Source organism: Tetrao urogallus, assembly GCF_951394365.1.
Source record: "Tetrao urogallus genome assembly, chromosome: 1".
Classification (NCBI taxonomy): Eukaryota; Metazoa; Chordata; class Aves; order Galliformes; family Phasianidae; genus Tetrao; species Tetrao urogallus.
The window spans coordinates 3,404,043-3,431,428 of NC_136813.1; the positions used below are offsets into that span (position 1 = coordinate 3,404,043).

Here is a 27,386-nt window from a genome sequence, read left to right on the forward strand (position 1 = left end):
CCTCATTTACTTCCCATGGAAAAAAAAAAAAAGAAAAATGGTGAAAATAAGTAATTTGAAACAACTTGCTGAAAGTTTCGACCAGGCCTTCCTACTGCAGAGCATTGAAAACCAAGCTGTAAGCACCCGAAAACAGAGCTGTGCAATGGACACCCTGACAATGGACTACTGAAACCATTGCACAGATACCAAACAGCTCAAGTGAGAAACATGAAGACAAAACAGGAGAAGGGCACCGCTACCATACAGTTTCTCTTTTGTGAACATACATTTTTGTCTCAAGGCTCTTTGAGTGGGACCCCTCAGAGCGCAGGCCAGCACTCGGAAAACAGCAGTGACCAGGAAAGAAGAGCTTCACTCATCAGCTCCCACTGCCTGCAGAGCAATCGAGAGATTTCAATCCACAGAAATCTCGAGGTGACATATTTATACATGAGCAATTCAGAGAAAAAGCATCTCTGTTTTTCCCAAGTGCCATTAGAACAGAACAATCGCTTCATTAAATGAATCAGGAAGATACAGTAATTTTATAAGGTAATTTGACATGTAGGAAATCAAACTGTCTAAGAGCTCAGAGACTTTGTTGTTCAGTACTCGTCTTTCTACAAGCTTTCAACATTACGGGTTTTTTTTTTTGGTAGCTTAGTGATGTTGTTTTCCATTTTTAAATCAAGGTTTAGAAGATTCAGTATCTAACCAGAAGACAGCAACCGCAATGGAATTTTGCCTTCTTAATACCCCACCCTTCTGGTTGGATTAACGCTCTGCATTCCTTAGCACAGAGTGGCCCTACTTTGCACATCCATCCCATGCTCATGGCAAAGCCATCCTTTATCTTTGTGGCACCCAAAAGCGTCCATTCCTCCACTCAGTTTACAGTTCCTTCCCTTCTCCAGTGCTTCTTAAGACTCACGCAACCCACAGAAACCAGTTCCCTTTCTTCCTCATCAGTTATACTCTGAAGGATCCGCAGTTAAAAAAGACACAGCTTTCGGTGTCAACCTGTGTGCAAAGCACAGCTCAGCCAACAGGTGCTCCTTCTTCTGCTGCCCAGTCCATTGTGTGATAAACCCCTGGCCAGAATGCATTCTGTTCCTTGCACACCCTGAATTTCTGTTTGCCCAAAGCCACGCCTGAAGATGAGCAGTCGAAGACGTGACTTCTGATCTCACAATGCATACAGGAGAGCACAAGCTGCTAAGGACACCACAACACCTGGAGGATCCCACTTGGGATCACGTACACGTGACACGACAGCAGAGCCACACACGGCAGCCAGCCGGCCTTGTGTCTGAAAACATCTTGCCAAACAGATTCACATTTCCGACCATGCTGGAAGCCTCAGACAGAAGAGGAAATGGAAGTTTTAAAATCCTGGGCTCTGTAGAACATCTAGGCAGATTCTCCTTGCACAATATTCCCAACGGACTAACGGGACCCTGGGATCCCAAGGGATGAAATATCCCAGCTACCGAAGGCAACTTCTCAGAAGACAGAGAATTGTTTTCTAAAACCCACCAATAGAAAGTAACAACCTGTCTGTCCACACTGGTTAAACCTGATGCTCTTGACATAAACTTCAGTGCCTCACTTCTGCTTTCTGCTCCGCTACGTCACTCCTGAACACAGTGCTCAATTTCTTCCTGGTTGGTATATTTGCTGTTTTAACTGCTTTGTATTTTCCTACATTCACAATGACTCACCCACTACATATCCAGCATTTGGGGCTGCCTACAAGCAAGAACGTTTGCTACGGCACTGATCAGACAGGAAAAGGCTCCATGCGGCAGCAGAAAAGGTGATGGCACTGCCAAAATAAATGAGGAGTCACTGATTGCACAGTGTTGCTGCATGGGAATCAGGACAGTTTGCACTGCAAATAGTAAGAATGCTCAGCAATTATTAACATTAGAAAGTGGAAGCCATGTGTTCTTGCTTGTTTTAAAACACAAGTATACTAGAAATGGAGAAGCACTACATTTATGCATCACCTAGGCAAAGAAAAACATTGTAGTAGCTAAAATGCTACATACACTTACAAGAACATTCTAAACCCTGTTTTAATACCTGCTTGTGAGATCTGTTAACAGTTAGCATTGATAAGGTGGAAAGATATTTAATCTTTAATGATGTTCAGTTCTCATTTAGAAAGAGTGTGATTTCTCTCTTTTTTTTCTTAATCACAAGCTTGCTTAGCAGCAGGCAATGAACGAGTTCTGTCTTTCTTGCAGCTCTGACGATTCTAGTTGTAGGTGTGCACTGCTAGAACCCAATTGAGTAACAGTCACGGAGTGGTTCTGATTGAACTCGTGGAGAGACAGGTGGGGAAACAAAACCAAGACTTTCCAGGCCAGAAGTAGGCATTTTGGGGTGCAGGTACTCTAGAGAGGTATTTAGCAAAGGCCTAACGCCGGTTTTAGTAGAAGAAAACAGAAGTGCTTCATGACTGACTAGGAAATACAATATAATGGAAGGGAATCAGGTGGGGCAGGAAAGGAGAACTCACTCCTCAGTGGCAGCAGCAGTTTCGGTGCGTCCATTGCCGGCAATGGACATCAACACCAGTCAAAAATCCAAATCTCAGAGCAAAAGGAGTAACAGATGTGACCTCCTTGGATTTCAACGTTTGGCAGATCTTTTTCAGCTGTGTGCTACAACATGTACAAATGCTACAGCCTGCATCTTAATTCCAAATGAAGAGAAAACTCAACACCACCCAAAGCAAATGTCAGCTCTGCTCTTTCTTATGTGCCCACGTTTGTTGGTTTTGTTTGTAGTCTCCTTTTTTTTTTAATGAAAGCACACATCACCTCAGGCCCACTCCAAAGTTGATGAGACGTCTTGGAGTCGAGTGTTTTCTCTCAGAAATACTGCCTTCTTGAAATCAGTTTGGTCACATGACAATTATTAAAATGTATTTTAAGAAAATTCTAATGGCCAAAGGCCAACACTACATTCAAAACCTGCTAATACATCCAGGCAGATAACTAAAATCAAAACAAAAACACACACAAACCCCAAACAGAAAACCTCCAAAAGGAAAACTGTTCCATTTGTTTACTTCAATTTGAAGTAGATACTAAGGACATGAATGGACCAGTCACGGTTTATTGGAAAATCCCTCCATCCTCTGATGCGCTGCAATTCTGTGGTCAGTGCAGTTTGTACAGACACGTTCCATTCCGAATGCTCCAACGGAAGGTGAAACCCAAGTGGCCAGGCAGCTACTGCAGGATTCTTTTGTCTGTAAAAGTTTACAGCACGCCAAGATGCCATCCTGCTTACAGACCAGCTTCGCATCGCTGCGTCCTCCCACTGGATACCGTGCACAGAAGACCAGCTGATGAACTACGCATGGGATAGCTTTGCAAATTCATTGCTAGCGTGTTTCAACTGTCAAAAACTTCATTACAGTACACTTTACTGTACAAACACTTTAAAGGATGTTTATTAGGAAAGTCTGCAAGTCATAATGGATAGTAGAGTTCTTGTTTATGGTACCTTCTCGGCCTCTAGTAATTCTGTTTGCCTCCTGTATTAAAATCAAACTGCTTCCATGAAGGTGATTACTAATGAGCTATGGCATGTTAACCTACAACTCACAAAATGCGACAGTACAGACGTTAAATTTGAGACTGTCTGTTAAGTTGTAATCTAAGTTGTGAACATTTAAATATAATATATATCTCATATGAAAAAGCTAAAGCACAAGTGCTTCTGCACCCCGCCCACCCCTTGAGCCAAACCCACCCCAAATTTCGGTTTGGGCCCTGACCGATTTGGAATGCTTTCTTAGGCCACCCATTTCCACAAATTTGTATGCACTCAGGAAATATAAAGCCAAAAATATACAAATCTCTTGTTGTGATAAGGTATTTGTGAGTGAAATTACCCAGGACCATGGACTTGGAAGGAGAAAGGGGGGGTAAGAGAGGGAATTTACAGCAATTCTTCTTCAAAGTTCAAAACTGGTCACTTCACAGAAAGACTGCAGGACTGGTGAAATTCTTGCTTCTAAAAAGTGATACTGTAGTGGAGAATTTTCTAGGAAAAATAAAACAGCTTTTAATAACTGGCCCGCTGGTATGAGCTACCGTGGAATAAATTAGCACAAAAATGGAAGTCTTATAACTGTTCACTGTTACAGACGTAATCAACAAGGTCAGTCACTCTCAAAAGTTCATCTTCATCTTCCTCTGGCCCTACCACTTCCTGCCCGCTCCCCGTCCCGTTGGGCGCCAGGCTGGCACTGGCTGTGCTGTCCTTGGGGGCTTGGGTCTTCTCACTAGGTTTGCCAATCAAGTTCTCAATGGTTTTACCTGGGCTCTGTCCGTTGGTGGAAGGCAAGTCCACCAGGCTGTAGTCCAAAGGGCTCTCTACTTTCCCCACGTTATCAAAGTCATCTTCGTCGTCACTTTCTATCCGGTAGCAGTGCTTCTTGGTGTTGTCTTGAGGAGCTTGTGGTGCCGGCAGCTTATTTGCAGGGTTTTCTGCCTCATCGTTTGCATTTTCGCAGTTATCTTCATCGTCTGTTTCAATTCTGTTGAGCCGCTTGCGGACAGGCCTCTCTTCATCTTCCTCATCCTCTCCTTCCTCAGAGTAGTCATCCGTACTTCGCCGACGCTTTCGAATCAGTCGCTTCGACTCCTTTGTGGAATCGTCATCTTCGGAGTTCTTGGACGCGTAGCTCTCTGGAACAAGCAGCAGACTTAAAGCCGTTAGCAAATCTGAGGGCACGCGGAACAGCTACACTCCTATTCTTTAATGACTTACACTCATCAAAACGCCACCTCTCCCTGTCTCTCAGCACACACATTTCAGTCTCCTTCCTCAGTCCCCCAACCATGTCAAAACTCTTGCATACTCCTCACATTCTGAAGAAACTGCTCAAACAGCAGAGTCCAGCAATCTGTTGGCGTTCTGCTCTCAGCCTGAGCGTTACGGGAGGCTTTGGAGGCTTCTGCTACAAGTTAGGAGTGCTAACTACCTCAGGAATAGCACAACTTTACAGCCTTCCAGAAAGTGAGGACCCTCTGCAGAGCCAGGACTTGGACTCGGTGATCCTCACGGATCCATTCCAACATGGGATATTCTATGCTTCTATGAAATAATGGCTGCACTGCCTTCAAAAATATATATATACATACATTTACATGCACACAACCGTACTCTCCTCCCCTCACCAAATTCTACAGGACTTCTTTCAAGTCATGAACACTGTTTGAATGTGACTGGAAGGCTGCTGTCCCCCAGTTGAAGGCCTTTTCTTTGCAAAGTGGCTTAGGTGAAAAAAGACAAACTGAAAAATCAACCACCACTGGCTTTCTCCTTGCTATTTCCATTAGAAATGCATGCAAATTGCCATTTTTAAAGGTATTATCATGTAGGTTCAGGTTGCTAGAGACTTCGTCAGAGTATTTTCAACGTAATTACATTTCCAGTAACTGTTACACACTTTTTACATTAGAACCATGGGAAACTACTGGAACGGTACTAAATGGTATTGGGTTTAGTATGCAAAAAGCCAGTACCAAAAATACCTGAAGGAATGGGTTTTCGTGTACAAAAGACACCATCAATCAGGCATTGTTTAAAGTCACGAGTGCAGGCAGCAAAGAAAAAATCAGCCACCATGTAGCAGATCGTGAATGGACAGCCTATATATCCTATTTCTGAGAACAGACTGTATATTGAAGAATGAGATCAAGTTTTCAAGATACCATACGGCTGCGTTACATACTCGCTTCCCTTCATGGAAGAGGATCCTGTAACATTTTACAGACTCAGGCCAGCACTTCCAAAACTTACCTACAGGTGCCCTGGCACCCACTGCAACCTGTAAAGCTCAGCACATCAGTGCCAAACAGATGGTTCTCACGAGCTGGGCACCAGAATTCAAAGGACCCAAAGCCAGTGGCTGTGTTTGCACAAGCTAATTTGGTATTTAAATGCACATCAATGGCTCATGGAGTGACTGACAGTACTGTGAGCAGGTTTTCTGTTTGTCATACACACCTGCACTGACTGCAGCACCTTCAAACAGGAGGCTGCATTGGAAAAGGCTGAACGACCACAGAGGAAGGTAGGGTGGCACACCGACCTATGAAAACAATCAGGGCACCAGAAGGCAAAAAAGAATCTTTGAGCATTCGTGGAGAAGGTTTTGTGGCCTCTTAACAGAGAAGTGGCAAAACAGTGACATCAATTACAGCTTCGAAATGCCACCAACTCATTGCCAGACACAGTAAAGTCAGACCCTGTGAGGCCAAAGCAGGGACAGTGACTCTGAGGAGTAACCATAATGGCACATCACACAGTGGGCCGCTTCACAAGGAAACGAGTTTCTGAGAAACATCAAGGAACTCTAGAATGAAAATTTTCTGGGCATCTCTGAATTAGACACAGTTTTCTCCTTAGGCTAATGCAGACACACACCAGCTCCTGCAAATCAGACTGTGTGCTTTACCTTCACTATCTGAAGTGGAGAGCCTGCGTTTATGAACTCTTCTCAACTCCTTGCCATATCGGACACTTTTCTGAGAGCCATCACTTTCTGAATCCTCCTTGTAGTTGACTTGCCTCTTCTGATTCCTTCTTGATCTTCTCCTCCTGGTTTCCAGGTAATCATCATCACTGTAATCCGTGTAATCACCACTCTCTGTACAGAAGAAAACAGCCGTGTCTGTTATTCCATGAAGACAAAACTGCGCTATTTAGATAAGCTTTAGACCAGCGCAGATAAAACCAGGCACATTTCCAGCAGAGGAGAGTCTCAGCCATCACACCTCATTAGCCTGACCTGTCCCAGGCTCACGCATCACTTCTCCCTTTCGCTGCCAGCAGCGAATTGCTTACTTTTAAAACACAAATTCTTCTCCATCAATCTCCCCCAGAGCAGGTTTTCTTCCCATGTTTTCGCTCCCTCATATCTACTGGTGCCAAAGATGCTTCCTCTACAATTCCTGACAGTTGAAGTGACCTGAGTCAATGACATATACATTCCCATGTCCAGGAAAGCCCCTTCTTTTTTTCATTTTGTTTTCAATTTAAATGCATTGCACTCTGCTCAAATAATTCTCAGAACAGGTAGATGAACAGAAACAAAACAAGAATCCAGGTAAGATCTGGCTTGGGAGTATTAAATAATTTACAACAAATCTAGGCTTAAAAGTTCACTTCCAACAAAAACTATGGAGAAGAAACTTACCATCATTCTCAGTTCTTCCTGCACCGGACTACTGCACCTATTGGCTTTGAGAATTGAATGTATTTACATTTTTAACAGTTAACATCAGCTCTGAGTCAACTTCTGCTGCTTTTTCACTGAGCCATGCCAGAGCAATTATCCTGAGATCACAGTAAATTCCTATATGCAATCCATGCTGTTCTTAAATTACTGACTGACACCAGGGACAGATCGAAGCAGCAATCCTCTTTACCTCCTAAAATATTACAGAAAGGGTCACAGCCAGGCAACCAAACACTGCCTTCAGAAAAAGCTCCCATCTCTGGAGACTGACAACAAAGTCACTCACAGGGAACATTGCTTCTTTAACTCAAAACAGAGCTCAGGCAGGATCCTGAGGACAGCAACAGAGGTAAAGAAGAACAGCTGTGAATATGCAGTTACATCTAAGGAATTACGTTGCAATCAGTGAGGCAAGGCTCTACCAACCAACCCTTTGCTGCAAAAGTAAGAAAACTACACTGCATTCAGTGTTTCCTCTTCCTGCTCTTTTTTGAAACAGGATGCTTCTGGTGGTACAGAACAGGGCCTGATCTTCTCGCAGATACGTGTTCACAAAGAAACAAACTTGCTTGTAGGCATTACGGAGTAGATGGCCAAATTCTTTGGATCTTCAAGGTTCTGCAAATATCTTCATTACTAACCGCTCACATTTAGTGCAGTGATGCGTTCAGGACAGGAAGACAGCAACTAGTGCAAGTGCATGTGACTATCTTGATCTGTTCATGCATTAACCCTCCTTCTGGAAGCCAGAACTTCAAATCAGCCTACTTCAACATGATCCTGTCTACATTCAATGAAAACATTTACCTACAATTTACAATTACAATTTATCTACAGAGAAAACATTAAAAAGGTAACTAAGCTCTAACAACTGAATGCCACACAAAACTGACTGCAGCTGAAGGAATTAAGTTTTCTACACAAAGTGAGGAAAAATGCTTCTTTCAGAAGAGGATTTTTAAGTTTTTCAGGAGGTCTTTAAGTACATAGAAAGAAGAATATTTCTGCCTCTATCCTTTGTATTCCCTGCAATCATGTTCCAAACAGATCACAGAATCACAGAATGGCAGGGGGTTGGAAGGGACCTCAAGGATCACGAAGCTCCAACCCCCTGCCACATACAGGGCCACCAACCTCCACATTTAATACCAGCCCAGGCTGCCCAGGGCCCCATCCAGCCTGGCCTTGAACACCTCCAGGGATGGACGGGGCATCCACAGCCTCTCTGGGCAGCTGTTCCAGCACCTCACCACTCTCTCTGTAAACACAGTGAGACACAACATAACAGGAGCACACATTTAAATATGGACTGATTTTAAATGCCAAGAACCTAGTACTCAGGAACAGTTTCCTTTAGAACACTCACAGCAGAACAAGCAGCAAACAGCTTTACAGACAGGAAGCAAAGATGACACACACGACCAAAGGAACCAAAACCATTAGCATCCATGTCATGCCAGGAAACTGAGACTTCCACTCTTCCTCTCTCCAGCACAAAATATTCCATACATTTAGAAGACCACTTATACTCACCAGATTCTCTGCTTGAATTGTCCTCGGAATCTTCATCTTCATCATCTTCAGAATATTTTTTCTTGGCTGTTTTCCTTCGTAGCCGCCTGCTTTGCCTCATGGGCCTGGAGAGATGTCTCCTGGAGATGCGGGCACAGAACTCGGAATCGCTGTCTTCGTTGGATGGTGGATCATCTTCACTTTCGTCCAGGTTTTCCTCTGAGATAACAAACTCATCCTGAGATCTGAAACAAAGAATCGAAACGTTACCTCCATGAACCTACCTCTGTTAGGTGCAAAGCAAAACTGCACGGATCTCACAGAAATGATGTGTACTGAAGATCCAGAGCGAGCAAACTGCCATCACCCACACGGAGCTTCTGTTTTCTCTTGGAAGACAGCTTTACAATGCATGACATTACACAGTGGATCAGAACAGTGGCTGGATATGAATGTTGCATCAAAATGTGACCACAGGTGAGATTTAAACTGGATAAGTTCTAGAGTGTTCACACTGTGCACTTCAACGTAACGCTCACATAGCAACGCCTTTGCACAAGCATCACTTGTGAGGGAGGAAAACATGTTCTTTTTTTAAAAGAACAGTGGAACACTGCAGGTGCACAGACACTTGCATTTGGTTGCCAGCTGAATGTAAATCCCAGGATTACATTCAGAAGGTATTCAGCAAAGAACTGAGCTGAAAATGCTTGAGCACAATTTAACAGACATATGTGCTATTAATTCTGGGGGACTTCCAAAAGCTCCAATCACAGGTTGGATATTTTCAGCATTTTCTGCCTGACTATTCACCATGTCACTGAAAATTCCTTCATGTGGTCATATGTGAAAAATAAAGCTCAAGAGATATTTGCATCTGTTGTGTAGGTCACCTATAAACTTTGTACACTGAGTGTTCTACTGCGTAAAGCTTTAAAAGCTTTAAAAGCTCAACTATGCCTCTTCATTGAGGCATAAAGAAAATCTAAAATTATTAGCATTACGTGTTTCCCAGTGTGAAAGATTAGAAATTCCAGGGAAAAATAATTTCAGTGAGCCAAAGCAATATTCATTCAGTCTGTGAAGCTTTGCATAACACACATTTGTTTTCTGCAGTGCAACCCTCTTTGGCTGTGTTCAAACCTTATCTTTTAGAAAGCAAAAGGCAAGAGCCGATTCCAGAACCCAAAAGTCAAGTTTCCTATGCTGGAGAAATGGAGAAGTTTTACTTTCCTGATTTCAAAATGGCAACCAGGCCAAATAAAGATCCCAGAGAACAGGACATATTTTCAAAGAACAACCCGCCTCACTTTAGCTGCATCTTTGTTAAGGATAGGTTTTGCTTAAAATGGAGGTTGGATGACTGCAGCACATGGATTTGAAGCATAGTTTTTCCAGCACAACTAAACTCAACTAAGCCAGGAGTATTTTTGCTGGCACTGTACAGTGGTGTTCTGGATCCGGACACATTCTTCCAGTGACCATTTTAGGGGCACTGCAGAGTCACAGAAACCCGAAGCAGGCAGTGACTCGAGGTAGAAGCTGAACTGGAGACTTACCCATCACTGATCTTAAACTCATCCTCGCTCTCTTCCTCGTCCAGATTACTGTCACTATCCAGGTCGTTCAGTCGCCGTCGTTTCTTGCGCCGTGCTGCAGCAGCCCTTTGGGGTCGCTTGTTTTCTTTCCTTTCTTCCTCTAGGATTGTGGAAATGTCTTTTCCACGATGTCCTGTGATATTAGACATGTCTTTGCCTCTGCCAATGCCTGAATTCAGTGACAGAAAAGGGAAAATAAGAACAAGATTATTTTTGTTTAATTTTGCTCCTAACTTTTTTCCATGCCTCCTGCTTCAGATTATTTTCTGTAACAGAATAATTTTTTGATGCTGTCTGGAGCCTCATTCCTGACAAATCAGCCCCAGTTGTGGTCCCTGGGAAACACTGAGGTCAACACAGAAGACAGAAGGTAAATGTTGGCATTCTGCTACTTAACCACAAAGTACATCGTCCCCCAATGACAGTGTTCTTTGAGTAGGGCAGATAGCAGAACATACATCTTCTTCCTAAGGCCTCCATGCTCTTCTTGGGAGTTTTGGAAGTGTTTAAGCTGCTGTTTGGCCAATAAGTCGACTTTAAGAAAAGCTGGCTTTACTGTTGAGGATTTAAGTTACATTTATTAAGGTCTTGTGTAACACACCCACAGACACCTGAGTTTCAGATTGTCTGCATACATCTGCTGGCCTTCTGAAAACTGCTCTCTCTGTAGAGATGCCATGTAAGGAAGGGATTAAGTTCCACAGCAGTTGTCTCCACACAAGCCAAGGTGATGCAGAAGCACGGATTCATCAGTCTCAGGTACTTTGGAAGATCTCTCTGTTGTTCCCTGTGGTGCTTCACCAGCAACGAGTGCAGCTGCTCTTCGTTCATGTATAACTGGGAAGTGCTCACGGATCTGCATTAGCACTTCAGGACTGTATCTGCAGACCCAGCCTTCAAAGGGTCCAAAGGTGGACAAGTTTCTGAGCCCAATATTTACAGGTGTCAGATGTCAGTGGTGCTAGCTGAACTCTCAAGTTCAAAACATAGTGAATTAATCTTAAAAACTGTCTTGTCATGATTATTTACTGTATTCACGTATTAAAACATGTACAAGTTGAATTTAACTATCAACACCAAATGCTTTTTGGCATCTTCTGGCAGCTTGGCACGGCCATTTCCAAGGGAAATTATTTAGTGTGAGCCTAAAAGTGCAATAGTAAGAACTGTAAATTACACCGTGTGTAGTGTGAGGGAGAGGACTCCATTCATTGCCTGTCATACCAAAAGAAATTTGGTCTCAATCTTCATACCACCACCGGAATGAAAAACAAACGTGAGAAACGTACCTCCTCCATCAGCTTCCTTGATGTCATCTTCAATTGCCTCGTCAATTGCCTCATCAAATTCATCAAACCTAAAAGTAACAGTTTTTTATGATTTTATGACATTACAGAAACATACCCCAAAATCTACAACTGCTTTAACCAACCATGCTGCATAGGTGATGGGCTTCATGAATAACACAGACAAAGGGGCAGATGCGTGAGAAAACAGCCATTTTCTAGAAGATATGTTTATTATTTCTATTTGCAAAGTATTTATCACTGACAGACCTTTTGGTTCTGATTTACACAAACAGAAAAGCACTTCAGTTTTACATGGCACACTGCTGAATTTAACGATACATAATTTGAAAATTATTTGCAATGGTATCAGCGGCACATTTCACACCAATGTTAGCAATGCCCTCACACCTTTTGCAGGGATGACATACACACTGCCAATTTGCAAAACAGGCTTCCAGGAAAGCACCTATTAAAGCCAGGGGATAATTATCCACCCTGTTGAAATTTGCCTTCAGGATTTGTTTGATGCAGCTTCATTCATTGATGGTTGGACTCGATGATCTTACAGGTCGTTTCCAGCCCTGTGATTCTATGATTTCTCCTTGGAGTAATTACACCTTATGGACTGGCAGCACTCTAAGCTGAACACAGGAGATGTACTGTACAGAGCTCTCCACAGCAACACAAATAAACCATAAGGTAATGTTACATAACTAAATGGGAAACAGAGAAGCAGTTTGCTTTTGTAAGCCTGCCTCAATCCCTGCACACGGAGTGGCTCACTGAAGGGGAATGGCAAATGGAGGAGAATGGAGCCAGTCCTCCTACACAGAAGATGACTTCTTTAGATGGTTTCTGCAGTTAGGAATTGCAGTTTTGTAACAAGGGACTGTTACCTGTGTTACCCAAACCCTGCCTTGAGAAATCACATGCAAAAAGTACAACTTGTGTTATCTTTGTAGGAAAGACATTTTGTTCAGATTATTTTCTTCTCATTTCTCTGTTTTTAAAATAGAAATGACTGTGCATGGGACAATACTTTCATCAAAGATTTGTCTGCCAGGCACTAAAGAAAGATTACAGGTATGTTTATCTCCATCCTCCATTGTAACCTCCAGCAGAAGAAGACAAGAACAGATCTGGTATTACTCTATAACCCAACAGCAGCCATAAAACACCTTTTAAAATGAGGTGATTGATTGCTGGTCTTTCTGTATATCCTGAGAACAGCTGTATGTCACATTGAAGGCAGCTTTACACAGTAAGGAAGTAAGTCTGAAAATATTCCATCAATAAGACTTGTCCCACATTACTCAAACACTGTTTTCCCTCTAGAGCGCTAAAAAAAACCCCTTTAAAATGTGAGAAATCACTTAATGCTCTCAAATCACAAATAACCTGAAATCCAACATGGGCTGACAACTGCTTGTCAATTAGCTGTAATGGCACATCATTTCTACTGCTGCTGCTGTATTCAGAAAGCAGGGTTTTGCTAACCTTCTCACAAAAGGAAAGCACAGATGACAAAAAAAGGAACTAACCTGTCTTCAGAGAACCAGAATGCTACACAATACAGATTTGTCTGTAAGCAGAACGAGACATTTAGCATTTATTTTCCCCCTCGGAAGGAAAGCACGCACAGTTCTCACTGACACTAATAGGACTTCACTGCAGACACACAGATTTGAAGTGACACACTGACACGTGCAATGCTTTCACCAGCTCAAAGTTACGTGCGTGATGCAGGCTGTGAGACAGACTGCCATTTTCTATCACAGACTGATTTTCAGGAGCAACATTACAATAAACATTATTTCCAACAACAGTTATTGCCTCTCTATAATGTGTGTCCTGCTGAAGTCATGCCAGATATCCTACAGGTAAGACTCGTGGCCAGCTGCTGCCTGACCTGCTACAGACATAGCAGCAAATCTATCTAACTGTGTCCCTGGCATCACGTTCCTTATAGAAATACTTCACTTCACAAGCCAGAAATGACATTTTTGTTAGTGTGGCTTCTGCTGTTAATTTTAAAGTTACAGAAACTCAATAGCTAAGTAAGGTCAGAATGAGTTTGTTGAGCAGGTTGAAAACCCAACACAAAGGTCACATCTCTCCTCAATGGCACAACCAGACTGAGTTTAACCATTTTGCTGGAAAATTTTGGAAGTTGTAACGTTCTTGATTATTACGATAAGGGTCTACAAAGAACAAGCACTGTGGGAAAGGCAGGACTCCTTATATTCCCAATGCAGCTGGGACAAAAAACACAAGCTCTTAGGCAGCAGTTCTCTTCTCCAGTCCCCAAAGAGGAAAAAAAGAGATGGGAGCTGCAGGCCTTCAGAGAGAAGCAAAAGTTTTTCCTTACAACAGAAAGCAGGAGTGTAATCCACTTGCTTTAACTTAAAGCTGGAGCTGCAATAACACCATTTTTTTCTCCAGCATTGCTGAACAAAGCACCATGTGTGTTTTAACTTCTTATGCATCCCATTTTCAGTATACAAAGTAATAAGCACCTCCGTTTCACAAACATCCAGCATAACTGGTATTCAGAGGAAACAACACAGACACTTTAATTTGGCCTCTCTTTTAAATGTGAAAGTGTGCATGAGAAGCAGGAGGTTGAATGAATGAGAAGGAAAATGATGGTATGCTTTATTTTTATAAGCTGTTTAAACAGGCTGCCTACCTGTAGCTTATGCATTTCCGGGTTCTGGTAGACCTCCTTTCAAGCAGCTTTGATTTGTGCTTTTTGGAATCTTTCTTTTTTTCTTCTTGACCTTCAGGGATTTCTGGCTCCTGTTGACATAAGACAGAAGTATCAAGAAGTTCTCTTCACTCCCTCCAGATTTCTCATGCCTGTGCTCACACCAACACAGACACGTCACTCAAAGGTCCCACTGCACCACTGTGTTAATGCTACAGCAGCCAGGTGATGCTCCCAGCACCTGTAAATGCAGCAAAGCTGAACAAACTGCTCAGGTAAGTCTCTGTGTACAGTGACTCTGCCCCTGTGCCACCACACCGTTCTTTGACCCATACAGCCAACAGCATGGGTGTCTTGTGCGGGGGCTGGCTTTGGTCTGAGCCACTACAAATGCCCTTACATGGTGCAGCTTTGATGGAATCCACACAGTTTAATTTTATGATGTTCTTTCCAATTTATTCATTTTTTAAAAATCCGTGCCTGGGTTGAGTTTCAGACTCTCAGCCAGAGTCTCTTGCAAGTCTGCAAAATCTGTTACCATTTATCTGCTATCCAGAGACAGAGGGAGAAAGCTGGCTTTATTACTGTCAGAGAGGAAAGTCTATACCTAAACAGAAGTTTAAAACAAAACTCTCATGGAAGAAGAGATGACATAATTTTGGATGAAGGCATCTGACTGACATGAAGAAATTCACTTGAAAATGTATTCAAGAAGTGAGAAAAGGACAGTCTCCACATCAACAAAAAGATTTATTTTCTCCTTTTCCGTAAAGTCAAATCACATGGGAGCATTTGTTACTAAAACACAAAACGTTGATAGTTTTTCATCAAATGGAACTTCAACATGCATCTCTAGGAGGGAAGCACCCCCCAGCCCTGTCAAAAGCCAGAAAACACTCATCTCCCTCCATCGCTTGTAAAGGAAGGCTGTGACTCCGGCTCAGACATGGATACCAGAGTTAATGAAACTGAATACCTACCCTTCTAACTCACAGAACGCCAATGGATTCTACTGACATCCCAATTTTGATGGGAGAAGCTGATTCTGAGATTCTTCACTGATGGAGGGTCCCAAAGCCCCTCCGCTGAACTCAAGTTCAGACTAAAAGGAAGACTGGAATTGTTTCTGTCCTACAAATACACTCATCTTTCTTTCCAAGATACTCTTCTAACATGCCATTCAGAACCTTCTTCCTTGAGAAGTGTAGACAATAAAAGAATAATACAACACAGACACAGTCACTTACCTGTGGGGGAATGATGTTCTCAATGCTGATACCCACGTACACCAGTCGCTCTTTTCTTTAGGAGAGAAAAAAGAAAATAAGCTCACAGAAAGACTGCAGATATCCAAAATAACACTGCAGTTAGCACCATAACCATCCCAGGAGGATGCACCAACTGAAAAGTTATTACTGTTGGAATTACATATTAAATCCCATGGGATTATATTTTCCTGTATGAATATGGTAAGTGATTTCCAAAGAGTCCTCACAAAGAATGGAGTCTGAAGATGCACGGTGGTTGAAGGATGCATGGGCAAGAGAACAGCCTGCAGAATGATGAAGACATTCTATGATGAGCTGGTAGGAATTACTGGAGTGCAGGAAAAGCTGAAGAAACATGGACACCTGGTCCAGAGAACCAGGAGAGAGAACAGTGCTCAAATATAAGAAAAACTACTGTAAGGAAAAAGTAGGCTGCCCTTATGGTCCACAGCAGCTCACAGGATTCAATCAAAGTAAAATTGAGCTCAGGCAGTAGCAGCAAGCTCAGCTTAGCAAGCATCCACTGCCAACTGAATTGCCATGTCTGGCTCCTGGCCTTTGCTTGCTGCTCCAGTGGAACATCTGTCTGCCCCAAGATGCCTCAGACATCCTAGCACCTCTCCAACATCACTGGGTTCTGATCTTTGGGCTAAGTAGGCAATCTATAACCTTTTCCATGAACGTGAGAGATAATTTAAATAAATGAAAGTAACGAAGAAAGCTGGTGAACCTGCAAGGACTCCGAAAGTGATCAATACCTCTATAGATTTTAACATTATTTTGAATAAAAGTGATTTAGAACACAGCTGCAGCAGGGACAAGGTATGAACAAGACATTTGCCAGAAGATCTCCAGCTTTCAAGATCTGGTGAAGCGTCACCACGGTTGAAATGAAATCATGCAAGAACCAATGCTAAACTTTAAAATCCTGATTTTCTGAGATAAAGATTCTGCATTAACCAACTTCTGCAGTTACCCTGCGTAGCTGCACTGAGCACACACCCAATTACAATGGACTTGCAACAGGATGCACACAAGTCATCCACACCTCTACCCAATTGCCCTTCATCCCTGGAGGCGTTAATAGCCAGGTTAGATGGGGTGACCTCAGCTAGTGACTGGGCAACCTGACCAACGCAGCCTGCAGCAAGGTTTTGGAACCACATGATCTTGGAGGGCTCTTCCAAGCCAAGCCATTCTAGGATTCTATGACCCAACACCTCTGCTTCAAATGTGCATCATTTTGTGCAAATAATTACAGGCATCTATGAGTAAAAATTTGGTTTCCAATACTTTGATTAATTTGGAAAGAATCGATGTCGATTTTAAAGTAGTTTTCGCAGCAGCCTTCTGCACTGTATATTTTTACACAACAATCTTCTGGAGAACCATCTACTGAAAGAATCCAGCATCATATTTTTTTTATTAAATAACACAAACACATATAGTTCCTAAAGTAATACTAACGGAGAGTACAAATGGATTTTAGGTTATTTTAAAGCCAAAAAGACCATAAGCTTTGACAACTCCGTATCATGTCTAAATAGAAAATGTTGGTTTTCTATTAAAGTATTTGTTTGTGCCTCCTAATATCACCTCTCCAAAGTGACAGACCAAAAGAAACGTCCATCCTGAGCACCATAAAATTAATTGGATGAGGAGGAAATTTTACCCTTTGCAGTCACTGTGTTCTAATAACGCGATCAAGTAGCACCTTGAGGAAAGGAATGCAACTCCTAAAATCAGAAAGGAACTACAAATGAAAACATTTTAATATACAGTGAATGTCTTTGATGGTCTCTTCCATTTCTCATTTCTTTTAATGCAAAGCGTGAAGAAATGGGAGGGATGAGAAAAATTCAGCTGTTTTTAAGCATGATCCACGAAGGCTCTGAGATCTGCTTTACCTCCCCTGGCTCAGGCACTCACTAACACTTCAGTAACACCATCCAACAGTGTAAACATCTTCACCAACACGTTTGGAACTGTTGGACACTGATGGGCCCCAACTCGTTACAAACACATATTATAAGGATCTAGAAAACACTGCTACAGGGAAGCTAGGAGTACATGAAAGGAAGTGCTCTGCCTGACGTGGCCTGCAAGAAGTAGAGAATCCCCAGTAGGATTTTCTATAAAGAAGTCTGAGAGTCTCTAGTAACATTAAAAGTGGCATCCAGAACAGCTCTGATGCCTATTCTGGCTTGTCATAGCACATGGCTACGGGAGTTTAAGTGCAGACACCTGAAATTCAGCCAGGCTGCTGCAGCAGCACCTCCAATTCAGGAAGGGGAGGACAATAAAGGCATGACTTTGGTGTAGTTATTTGTCAGAGTCGTCACGAAACTGAAAAGTTTTCACTGAACATCTGTGGCACTTTGGGGATGTTTAAGAACACAGCTGAACAGCTGAATCAATTTTAATCAGATTCCTGAAAGGTTGGGAATAACTGCACAAGCACAGTGTCACCTGTTCAAAAACCAACACTGAATCTGATAACAGTACAAGAAGCTGTGAAGTGTGAGTGCCCATGGTGAGACAGTTGTTCTCCTCCCCAGCAAAACAGACAAGAGGTACTGTGTGATCTTATAGAAACATTAAAGTGTTCCTGTGCCCCAAACAACCAACTGTAATTTACACAGCAATAAAAAAGAGCAGACTGTCATTTCCTCTAGCATCACAACTCTTGCTCTCTTCAGCCTTCTCACCTGGCAATTTACTAAAATACACCACCATTAGGTTGAAAAACTTCGATATTCAATTACTGTATCACAAAATCTTTACAACCCAAACTCACTTCTCTCTTTCTAAAGGAAACCTTTACAACAGAAAACATTAGGTTAATTTGGAATGAGGATCAGATTGCAAAATGGTTGTGAAACATCTGTTTCAGACACTGAAGACTGCTACTGTATTGATTGTGTGCTCTCCTGTAACAGTTAGAAAGCCATATTCCCATGCAATACCACTGAGTTCAAAGAAGTACGACAGGATGGAAAAAAAATGCATTCCAAGTAATGGTTGCCAGCAGAATATTTACCAAATAAGACCAAAAATATTGTTCACTAGCAATGAGATTTCCCACCATAAAACAGAGCAGCAGATAGAGTTCTTCTGTGTTCCACACTCCTGCACAGATGGAGGCTGTTTGTAAGCTGAGCTCACTCACAAAATCAGCTAATTGCTTTGTTCTCACAGCTACATATTCACTAATTGGCAAACCAAGGGTAATTTCACTATAGTGAATTTTACTAGACCACTCTGAGCAGAAGCTGAGAACAGTTGGTACCTGATCTGCCACTCTCACTGTTGCTGCTACAACAGCAATCACAGACAGGAGGGCTGACAGAGGCTGAACACAAACATGGATTCTGCTCCACTCTCCCAAGCACCAAATCACTGTATCTCATGTGCTGTCAGTGTCATGCTACAAATATAAACCTGCCCAATTACTGTATTTAAAGACATCTCATCTTCATGTGAATTTTGCCTTTTAAGATACAATTAATGCAAAATTGTGCTTAATAATGCATACAGATGTCACTGAACGTTACAGAGTGCTCAACACACAAGCTGTATATTATGCAAATTCTGTTTCATGTCCCTCTTTACCAGATCTGAAAACTGCAGGTAGGATGTTCAAGCACTAAGGATGCTGCCCACAAACACAGCAGACTGGTTTGCACTGAGCCTTTGGAAATGGCTGGAGTGAATGCAAAATGTCAGCCAAATCTGTGACTCAGATGCACTATGGTAACTGCACCATCTTGTAAAACAGGTAAAGTTTAACAGAATCTAAAGCAACAAGATTCAGAAACCACACTAATCTGGATTACCTTTATACCAAAGGCAGAGCTTAACCTTGCTGTCAGCAGGATATTTACACGTGGATGACAGTACTAATAACATGCAGCTGAACCAGTGCTGAAAACCATTTAAGTACAGCTGTGGGAAAGCCAAAATCACCTCCTGACACTTTGACCCAAGTTCAACGCAAGCTATTTATCTTTTCTAATTATTGGACTTTTCCACCTTTCTTGTAAGCCCTCCCAGCACTGCACCACCAATAACCACTAATCAGTGTGAAGACAAAACTGGGCTGGGCTCCAGTTTCCCTTAATGCACGTACAGTCAGTGTGCTGTGAACACAGCCTTACAGCAGTACCTGCGTTCTGCACGCTCCTTCTTTTTTAAGACGACGTCCAGATCTTGTAACTGTTCTTCTAATTTCTCACAGAGTAATTTCTAAGGGAATGAAACACAGGATTAGGTTCTTTCAGAACTGTTTCCATCTCCTGCTCAGACGCTTTGTGCACTATTTATTCATGGCAACATACGAACACGAAGCTGTGTTAACAGTGCTATCTGGTATTTATCTTAACCTTTGGAGAGATGTGAGTCTATGGACACCACAGATAAAAGGTTCCAAATATTTTTAACCAAATATTCCGTATCATAGAATGCCATTTAATAATCCAGGAGCCATGTGGAACAATGACCTTTTATGGACAAGCTGTGCCTTGTTTCATGTCCATACCTCATCACACTATTTCCAAGGATGATCATCATCACAGTTGCACAAATCTGTGATTTTTCATGTTAAAAATTACTAAACAGCAACCAAGCAAGGAGATGACTTAACTGCAAGCAGCAATAAGAAATTGTTTAAGGAAGAAAACATTCTTGAACATTCTCGTGATTCAAGATCACGACTACTTAACCCAAACTACTTCCCAGAAGACAACTGAAAGCCAATGCACAATACAGCTGTGTCACACCAGGTCAAGGTGGCAAGCATTTTGCAGAGCAACAGCTGTTTTGACAAAGGATTCATCTAAAAGAAAGGAAGATCAGAGATCTTCCTCATTCATTTAGCAGGAACAGCACTGCACTCTCTCTGGCTTATCCTTCCAAGCACCACCACTGCAATTCCTGCTATTTAGATGTACTTAAAATTAAACAACACATATGCACAACATTTTTTTAACCTTTTTTTTTTTTTTTTTTTTAAGAAGCAGCTTGTAACCTTTGTGAAAGTGCTCATACCTGTCTATTACTCAGCAGGGAAAACATTGGGTTTTCTAAGAGATGCTAACCAGAAATGGCAGCTTTCTTTACCAGCTTCTTAGCAAATGTCTCTGAAGGAGGAACAGTACTTCAGAAACAGCTGCTTGCTTTGATCCCTGATTATTCCTTGCTGGACTTGATCCTTAAGGCTCCCTTCCAACTCGGGAAATTCTATGATTCTATGCTTCCCCCTCCTGGATGACAATGTGATGCTTCTTAGGATAAAATTATGATTTTATACTGTTAATGCTACGTTATTCTTTAAGTTGCTTAGCATAAGAAAAAAACAGCAACATGCAGTATTTGTCACTAACAGAAGAAAGAAAGGGAAAGGAAAACCACCTCATAAAACAGTTTTACTAATGGCTAAGGGGGAAGATCAGCATCTCTACGATGCATCACAGTCTGCTTTGTAACAGAAAAAAAAAAGATGAAAGAAGGAAACTGTTAAACTCCCAACAAATCTCCACAACCGCAATGCTGAAAGTGAAGGGGAACAGGAACCATACGTGCTGGCAAGGTGGGCAGAACCATTCTCCATCAGGGATTATCATCAAAGGAGGGCGAAGGCAAGCTGTATGGTATCCACTGTCACAGGAGTCACATAACAAAATCTGTTGAAACAAAACAAATCATGAATATCTTTTGGCATTCGCAACGTGTAACAAGCTCCAGAACTATTTTCCCTGCCAACACAGAAGCACTTCATAAATACTTTGGACTGCGCCAAAACAAAACAAAAAAAAATCCTGTATCACTTATCACTGGATGTTTCCAAGGCCACGGGTGGTTTTTATGAGCAAGTTTATGTATCACAGTTTTCCACTTTAGCACCAGATTTCATCTTGCGTTGTACTCTCAGGCAACTCAGCACTACTGGATTACACAGACTGCGTACACATACTATGGAATCCTGTAATGCTTTCCAGACCCTGGACTAAGTAGAAAACTACATCTGGACAAGATGTGGTGGGAACTGTTTTCCCTGTGCACTTACATCCACATGAAGGAAACCTGGCCATGCAGGCCAGAAGGGAAGCACAGCAATCTTAGGCAGTTTCCTCAGCTGGGGTGTTCTTATGTCCAGGGTGGCAAAGACAGACTCACCGACTCTCTGGGGTATGCAGAACCAACTACTGCGATTCCTCCTTAGTTGGGAAAGCTATTTCCACTAAAACTGAGCAATAATGCTCACATAAACTGTGTGACCATCTGGTGGAATACACATCTCTAACATTCTAACTGTCTCAACCATGCTGGGATAACTTTCACACATCTGAGAATATGCTCATTTTGTGGACTCACTGCAAGGCTGTATATTCTTCTAATAAGAAGAATCTATGACAGTACCAATACCAGTGATGAACCAGGACCATAAACATCAGAAGCACTGAAAGCTTGTTGAGCTTCTACACACGGCCACCCCAAAGACTGGTGTACCAATGGTGTACCTTCAGACACTCCTCTGATCAACCAGAACTGCCTGAATCACTCAGAAGGTTTCCCCCAAAGCCTACCAGCTCAGGGTGGTTGGGAAGGCCACACTTCTTGCACGGTTCATCATCGTCAGCAGGTGCAGCTTCTTCTTCCTCCTCTTCTTCCTCTTCCTCCTCTTCATCAGAGTTTTTTTCACTCTCTGAGCCTTCACTTTCTTCATTGCTTGAGTATTTCCACCTGCCACGTGTTCGTGTACCCGTCCACCGAACTTTGCTCCTCTGAGTGATACCATTTCAAAGAGAAAACACAAAGGAAACTTACAGCTTCTTTCCAGATCCTAAAAGATATTTTTCTCTACAGTAAAGTGATTCATCTCAATCAGAACAGTTGCAATAATTTCACAAGAGAACATTTCAAGGAACAGACACCTTCAATGAGCCCTGAAGTTCAACAGGATACTAAAGGGAGAAAACTACATATCTACCTGCAGAGAAATTTTCAAATGAGATCTCAGACCACAAAGACAGATCAGTGACTGAGGCCTCCTTGTGAACATGGTGAATTCCACATTTGATGTTTTTTTATGATAGTTCTCCATAATCCAAACTGAATATATGTATAGGTTTATATATGTATAGGTGTATGGCTTTTTTTCTTTTCTAACATGCACTTCATCTCTTTCATTTTGCTTTAGGAAACATGCTTACACTCTAACAAATACATTAATTTCAGTGTTTTTGAAGCTCTCTTTTATGACAGGCAGAGTTTTCTGAAAGAAAATCAGCGCACCATGTAAGGGCACAGTCTGCTTTCACATTTATACTTTTCCATTCTTTTTCATAAGGAAAAAAACGATTCATCAGATGCTAGTTGAAAAGGGCATTCACCCCTTTATATCATACCTACCTTAATAAAATAACCACATGTCTTACCAGTGACTTATTTGGACATTTATTTATTTTAAGGACTGGAAAAATGACTTCTCTCATTTACTACGTGAAGTGTTAAGTTTTATCAGACATTTGTTTAAGATATATTTTGGATGAAAAACAGAATTCCAATTACAATTCAGAATCCCATTTTGCATTAGTTAAAACTACTTCCTACAACCTGGCTATTTTAACTTCACAATAATATACCAAAAATTCAAGTTCTCACAAATACTTGTTACCCTCCGGAAACTGAAAAAGGAAAATACCCTCCCTAGGTTTTTCAGCTCAAAACACTTTTCATTTATGACCAGGTTACTCGCTGTTCTGAACCAGCTATCTAACCAAACTGTACAAAACATTCTGCAGGACACGCTCACACCGCAGCAATACATCATACTGCTAAAATTTCATTTCAGGTTCTTATCGTTAACTTCTGTCTCCTTGGTGATGTCATTATTCACTAAACTTTAATAGAAAACTGTACTTTAAATTCATGAGAGAATTAATTTAATTTGAGGCTTCATCATACGTCATCTTTATTTTGAATCTATCTTTAAAGAACCTCTTCAAGAAGAAAAAAAAGATAAATATTCAGTAAAACTGTTCATTTTATGAAGGTTATTCAGAACTTGCTGAATATGTGCGTGTGTTGGTAAAACTACAGGAACAATAAGGAAATGCACAGTAGTGAAATATGAAGAGGATTTCAAGTTGATAGAAAAGAGCATACTTGAAAATACAGGCTGCTTTTTCCTCCTTGCTTTTCTTTGGCATTGCACATCCAGAAACATCAGGAAGTTAAATGAACAAAGCTGTTGATCATTACATTGATTTACAAGCACTATACAGATGCACATTTAACTTTTTGTATGAAAAAGACACCTCTGCCCAGAGCAAATTATGTATCCCAAATGTAAGAAGTCATAATATTTGTTTCTTTGCTTATGCTCATTCTCAAACTGGCCAGCCAGACACCAGCAAGCATCCACCTAGAAAATCCACAGCATTTTCTCCATTGGAAGAATGGAAGTCTCCATTCAGCCACACAGACTGACTCAGGTCTGATCATGTCATGTTTTAAAAGAACTCACTTGGACTGGTTTGGTCTTTTTTGTTTCGCTTACATGAAAAATGTTAGAAGCTGCTAAGTCAACAGATATTAGCACTCTCTTAGGGGGTGGTTTTAACTTGGTTGAATCCACTAACCAGACTGCAAATCTAGCTCCAGGTAAAGGCTGAGCAAAGGGAAGTAATCCTTAATATTCTTATGTAAACGCATATACTCCTATTAGGAAAGACTGCGGCAACACCAGACAGTAAAACTATATTACCTTGTTAACCTTAGAATTTGACTCCTTCTCCTGTTTTTTTGCATCTTCTTTTCTTTCCTGCTTATGTGCAGGTTTCTCCTCTTCCTCTTCAGATCGTTTTTTGTCAGATTTCTGATCCCGAGTCTCCGCAACTTTTGGAGTAGGCTTAGATATCCTTGGGGATCTCCTTAACGTGCGGCCAGCAGTGACGTCTTCTGGCGGTGTTTCTGCCTTTCTCTTCCTACTGGAGATCCTGATAGTTAATTTAATCCCTTCTTTCTGTCTTTCAGAAGTTATTTCTTTATTATCTGTTGTGCAGCTTTCTTCTTCAGAAACTAGTTTATACTTAAATTTGCTTTTAGGTGTTGGTGAATCCTTTTTACTCTCGGAGGAGTTCTCTAGGTTGGACGCATGGGCATCGTCTAATCCCTCTGGCTCTGGCTTGGCAGCTTCAGGCTCTTCCTCTGGTTTTTCAGGGCTGGATTTTTCTTCTCCTTGGCTCTCCTCAAGGAGAGCAGGTTTAGCATCAGAGCCCTCCGCTTCCAAAACAGACTTCTCTAAAGTCAAAGGAGAAGAAGATGGAGGAGGTGTCTCAGCAGCTTTGGGAGAATCAGGTTTCTTCTCAGGCTCGCTTCTGCTTTCCAAGGTTTCTTCCTCAGATGGTGCAGGCTTGGGCAGTTCTGCAGGAGCAGATGCATCTGTGGGCTTCTCCAGCTTCTCTAAACATTCTTTGGGTGGCAGTCTGTCCTTTTGGATTATGGTGGCTAGTTTCTCTTCGGATTTTTTGGCACAGTCTTCAGAGTTTGAAGATTCTTCCACTACCATTTCAGCAGCTGGACTGTCAACGTTCTCTTTCTCCACGGGACTAGATTCCTCCTTTAAAGGCACTTTCTGATTTGAAACCTCAGAGACCACAGCTCCTAGCTCTTTCACCACATTTACTGCATTTTTCTCAACCTCACATGCTTTTATAATTTTACTAACAGAATTTAGGGAGTCCGATACCTTTTCCCCACTTTTACCGTTTTTCTCTTTTAATGAGCTGCTGTCTTCCTTTGTACCAACCGAGTGCTCAGACCTATTATTTTGTATGACACTTGGGGTTATTTTTTCACTGCTAACCTCTCCATTTACCAGCACTTTCCCATCGGGACATAAAGCAGTAATTGTAGGGACTCTCTTAAAAGTTTCTTCTTCTGGTTTCCCCTCTTCCTTCAAGACATCCTTCGTTGGAGTCACACATTTACACAGGGACCCCTTTATAGGACTGTCATAGTCATCTGTCAGCTTGATCTCTCGCTTTTTAAGGGGTATTTTTGCCTGCTGGTCATTTTTAAGTTTCTCGCTTTCTTCTACAGATTTCTCCACAATTTCCTGGGGAGTTTTGACATTAACACAAAATTCTAACCTCTCGGGCTCATGAACTGCTATTTTGTCAGTAGAACTTTTTACTTCCTTTAGGTCTTTTGGTTCTATTTTGTTTTCCTTCACCTCTGCTTTAACAGGCTTGACATTTTCTTTAAAGGAGTCGCTTTCTTCTTTGACGGTTTGTTTCTCTTCGTTGTATTCTGAAGGCTTCTCTAATTTTACTATTACTGGCAATTTTATAATTTCTTTTTCTTCAGCCTTCTCTATTTTCATCATGCTTTCATCCTCTTTGACCACAGGAAGAGGAAGACTTTCCAATTCCTTTGACTGTTCCTCCACCTCGTCTTTTTCTTCTTTGATTTTTAATTGGTTTTCTGTTGACAGAGAAAAACAGTGATGAAACAACCAGGGGACCTATAGGATTACAAACAGTATCCATCAAAATGAAGGCATATCTAAAAAAGTCAACAACCCAAAGCTCCCTGCAAATAAATATTCTTTCCTGGAATTATTAGGAGCCTGGCTTGTCTCAAGCTGTCATTAAGCAAGGAGGTTGCCAATTTTTAGCTACAGAATCACCATTTGGCTTAATTACTAGCCAAGATAAACCTAAATTTCAGATGCTTTTAGCAGAATTCTATACTTATCCTCCTATCCACCTCAATTCCCTCTTCAGTTGTAATACAATACCTTCAGAGGACAGACACAGAAAACCTAAGCACAGTGTGCAAGGAGCATCAACTTTCAAGAAATCTCTCTTGAGTGTCTGAGTTTTTTTCACAAACCAGACCATGCTGTAAGATCCCCTGCTCTTCAAATCCTACACACAGAACCATAAGGCGGAAGGGACCGTAAAGATCACCGAGTTCCAATCCCCTGCCATGGGCCGGGTTGCCACCCCCTAGGTCAGGCTGTTCAGGAGACTCAGAGCTCTTCCCATGAATCTGGTACTCACATCAATCAGTTCCCTGTTTGTACACTTTTATTTCAAGAAATATCTAGCTGTTGTATTTCAGCATTTTGGGGGGGGAGAACACAGCCAACAGAAAATTCACCTGGATTCTCTATTCCTGGGCAGTGACTACATCTTCTGTGTACAGTCAAAACACATGTAACAGATTATATTCTACATTCACTTCATTTGCCATTTCTAAGACAAACATGCACCAGAAAATCCTGCAGAGCTTAAAAAATTAGATCATGCCTGCTTTGCTCAAGCAGTTTTGAATTAACAGGGCCCAAAGTATAGTTACAGCACTCAGAAGAACCCTTGCATTTATTCTGTTGCTCTGTATTTCATACAATTATTTATCATCACTGAAGCTACTTAACATCTCAGGTGTTTTATTTTGCCATGCTTTTTGAGTCAGGTAGGGACAGAGCTAATTAGAAAAAGCAAAGATGATGCAGTACAGATAGTGTAACAGCATCTTCTACCATCTGGAAGATGCTGCAGAACAGGTGCCATAACTCCCAACAAAGCCATGTTTTCTGTCTTCTACCTCTCCCCTCTCCCTCCACACTGGTGTGATTCTTTTCCAAGCTGAGAGCTTCCCAAAGTGATTACCAACATGAAAGGCAAGAACGTGAATTAATTACATTTAGAGAAAATAAACATTTTACAAAAGAAAAGAGTGGTGAAGAAGCAA

General features: G+C 41.7%; 1 protein-coding gene across 1 annotated transcript in view; it reads right to left on the reverse strand.

The window, feature by feature from the left end:
- Positions 1–4,125: 4,125 nt before the first annotated feature.
- RSF1 (remodeling and spacing factor 1) overlaps positions 4,126–27,386 on the reverse strand; it is a gene marked incomplete at its 3' end in the record, with an annotated part of 53,465 nt that continues 30,204 nt past the window's right edge. Inside the window, exons 6-16 of the mRNA XM_079549574.1 lie at positions 24,391–26,111; positions 22,208–22,405; positions 21,200–21,304; positions 19,789–19,868; positions 15,603–15,657; positions 14,338–14,447; positions 11,649–11,716; positions 10,321–10,528; positions 8,783–9,006; positions 6,467–6,658; positions 4,126–4,691 (exon numbers count right to left, since the gene is read on the reverse strand). Coding sequence (XP_079405700.1) covers positions 4,126–4,691; positions 6,467–6,658; positions 8,783–9,006; positions 10,321–10,528; positions 11,649–11,716; positions 14,338–14,447; positions 15,603–15,657; positions 19,789–19,868; positions 21,200–21,304; positions 22,208–22,405; positions 24,391–26,111 — 3,527 coding nt within the window. The remainder of the gene's footprint in view (positions 4,692–6,466; positions 6,659–8,782; positions 9,007–10,320; positions 10,529–11,648; positions 11,717–14,337; positions 14,448–15,602; positions 15,658–19,788; positions 19,869–21,199; positions 21,305–22,207; positions 22,406–24,390; positions 26,112–27,386) is intronic.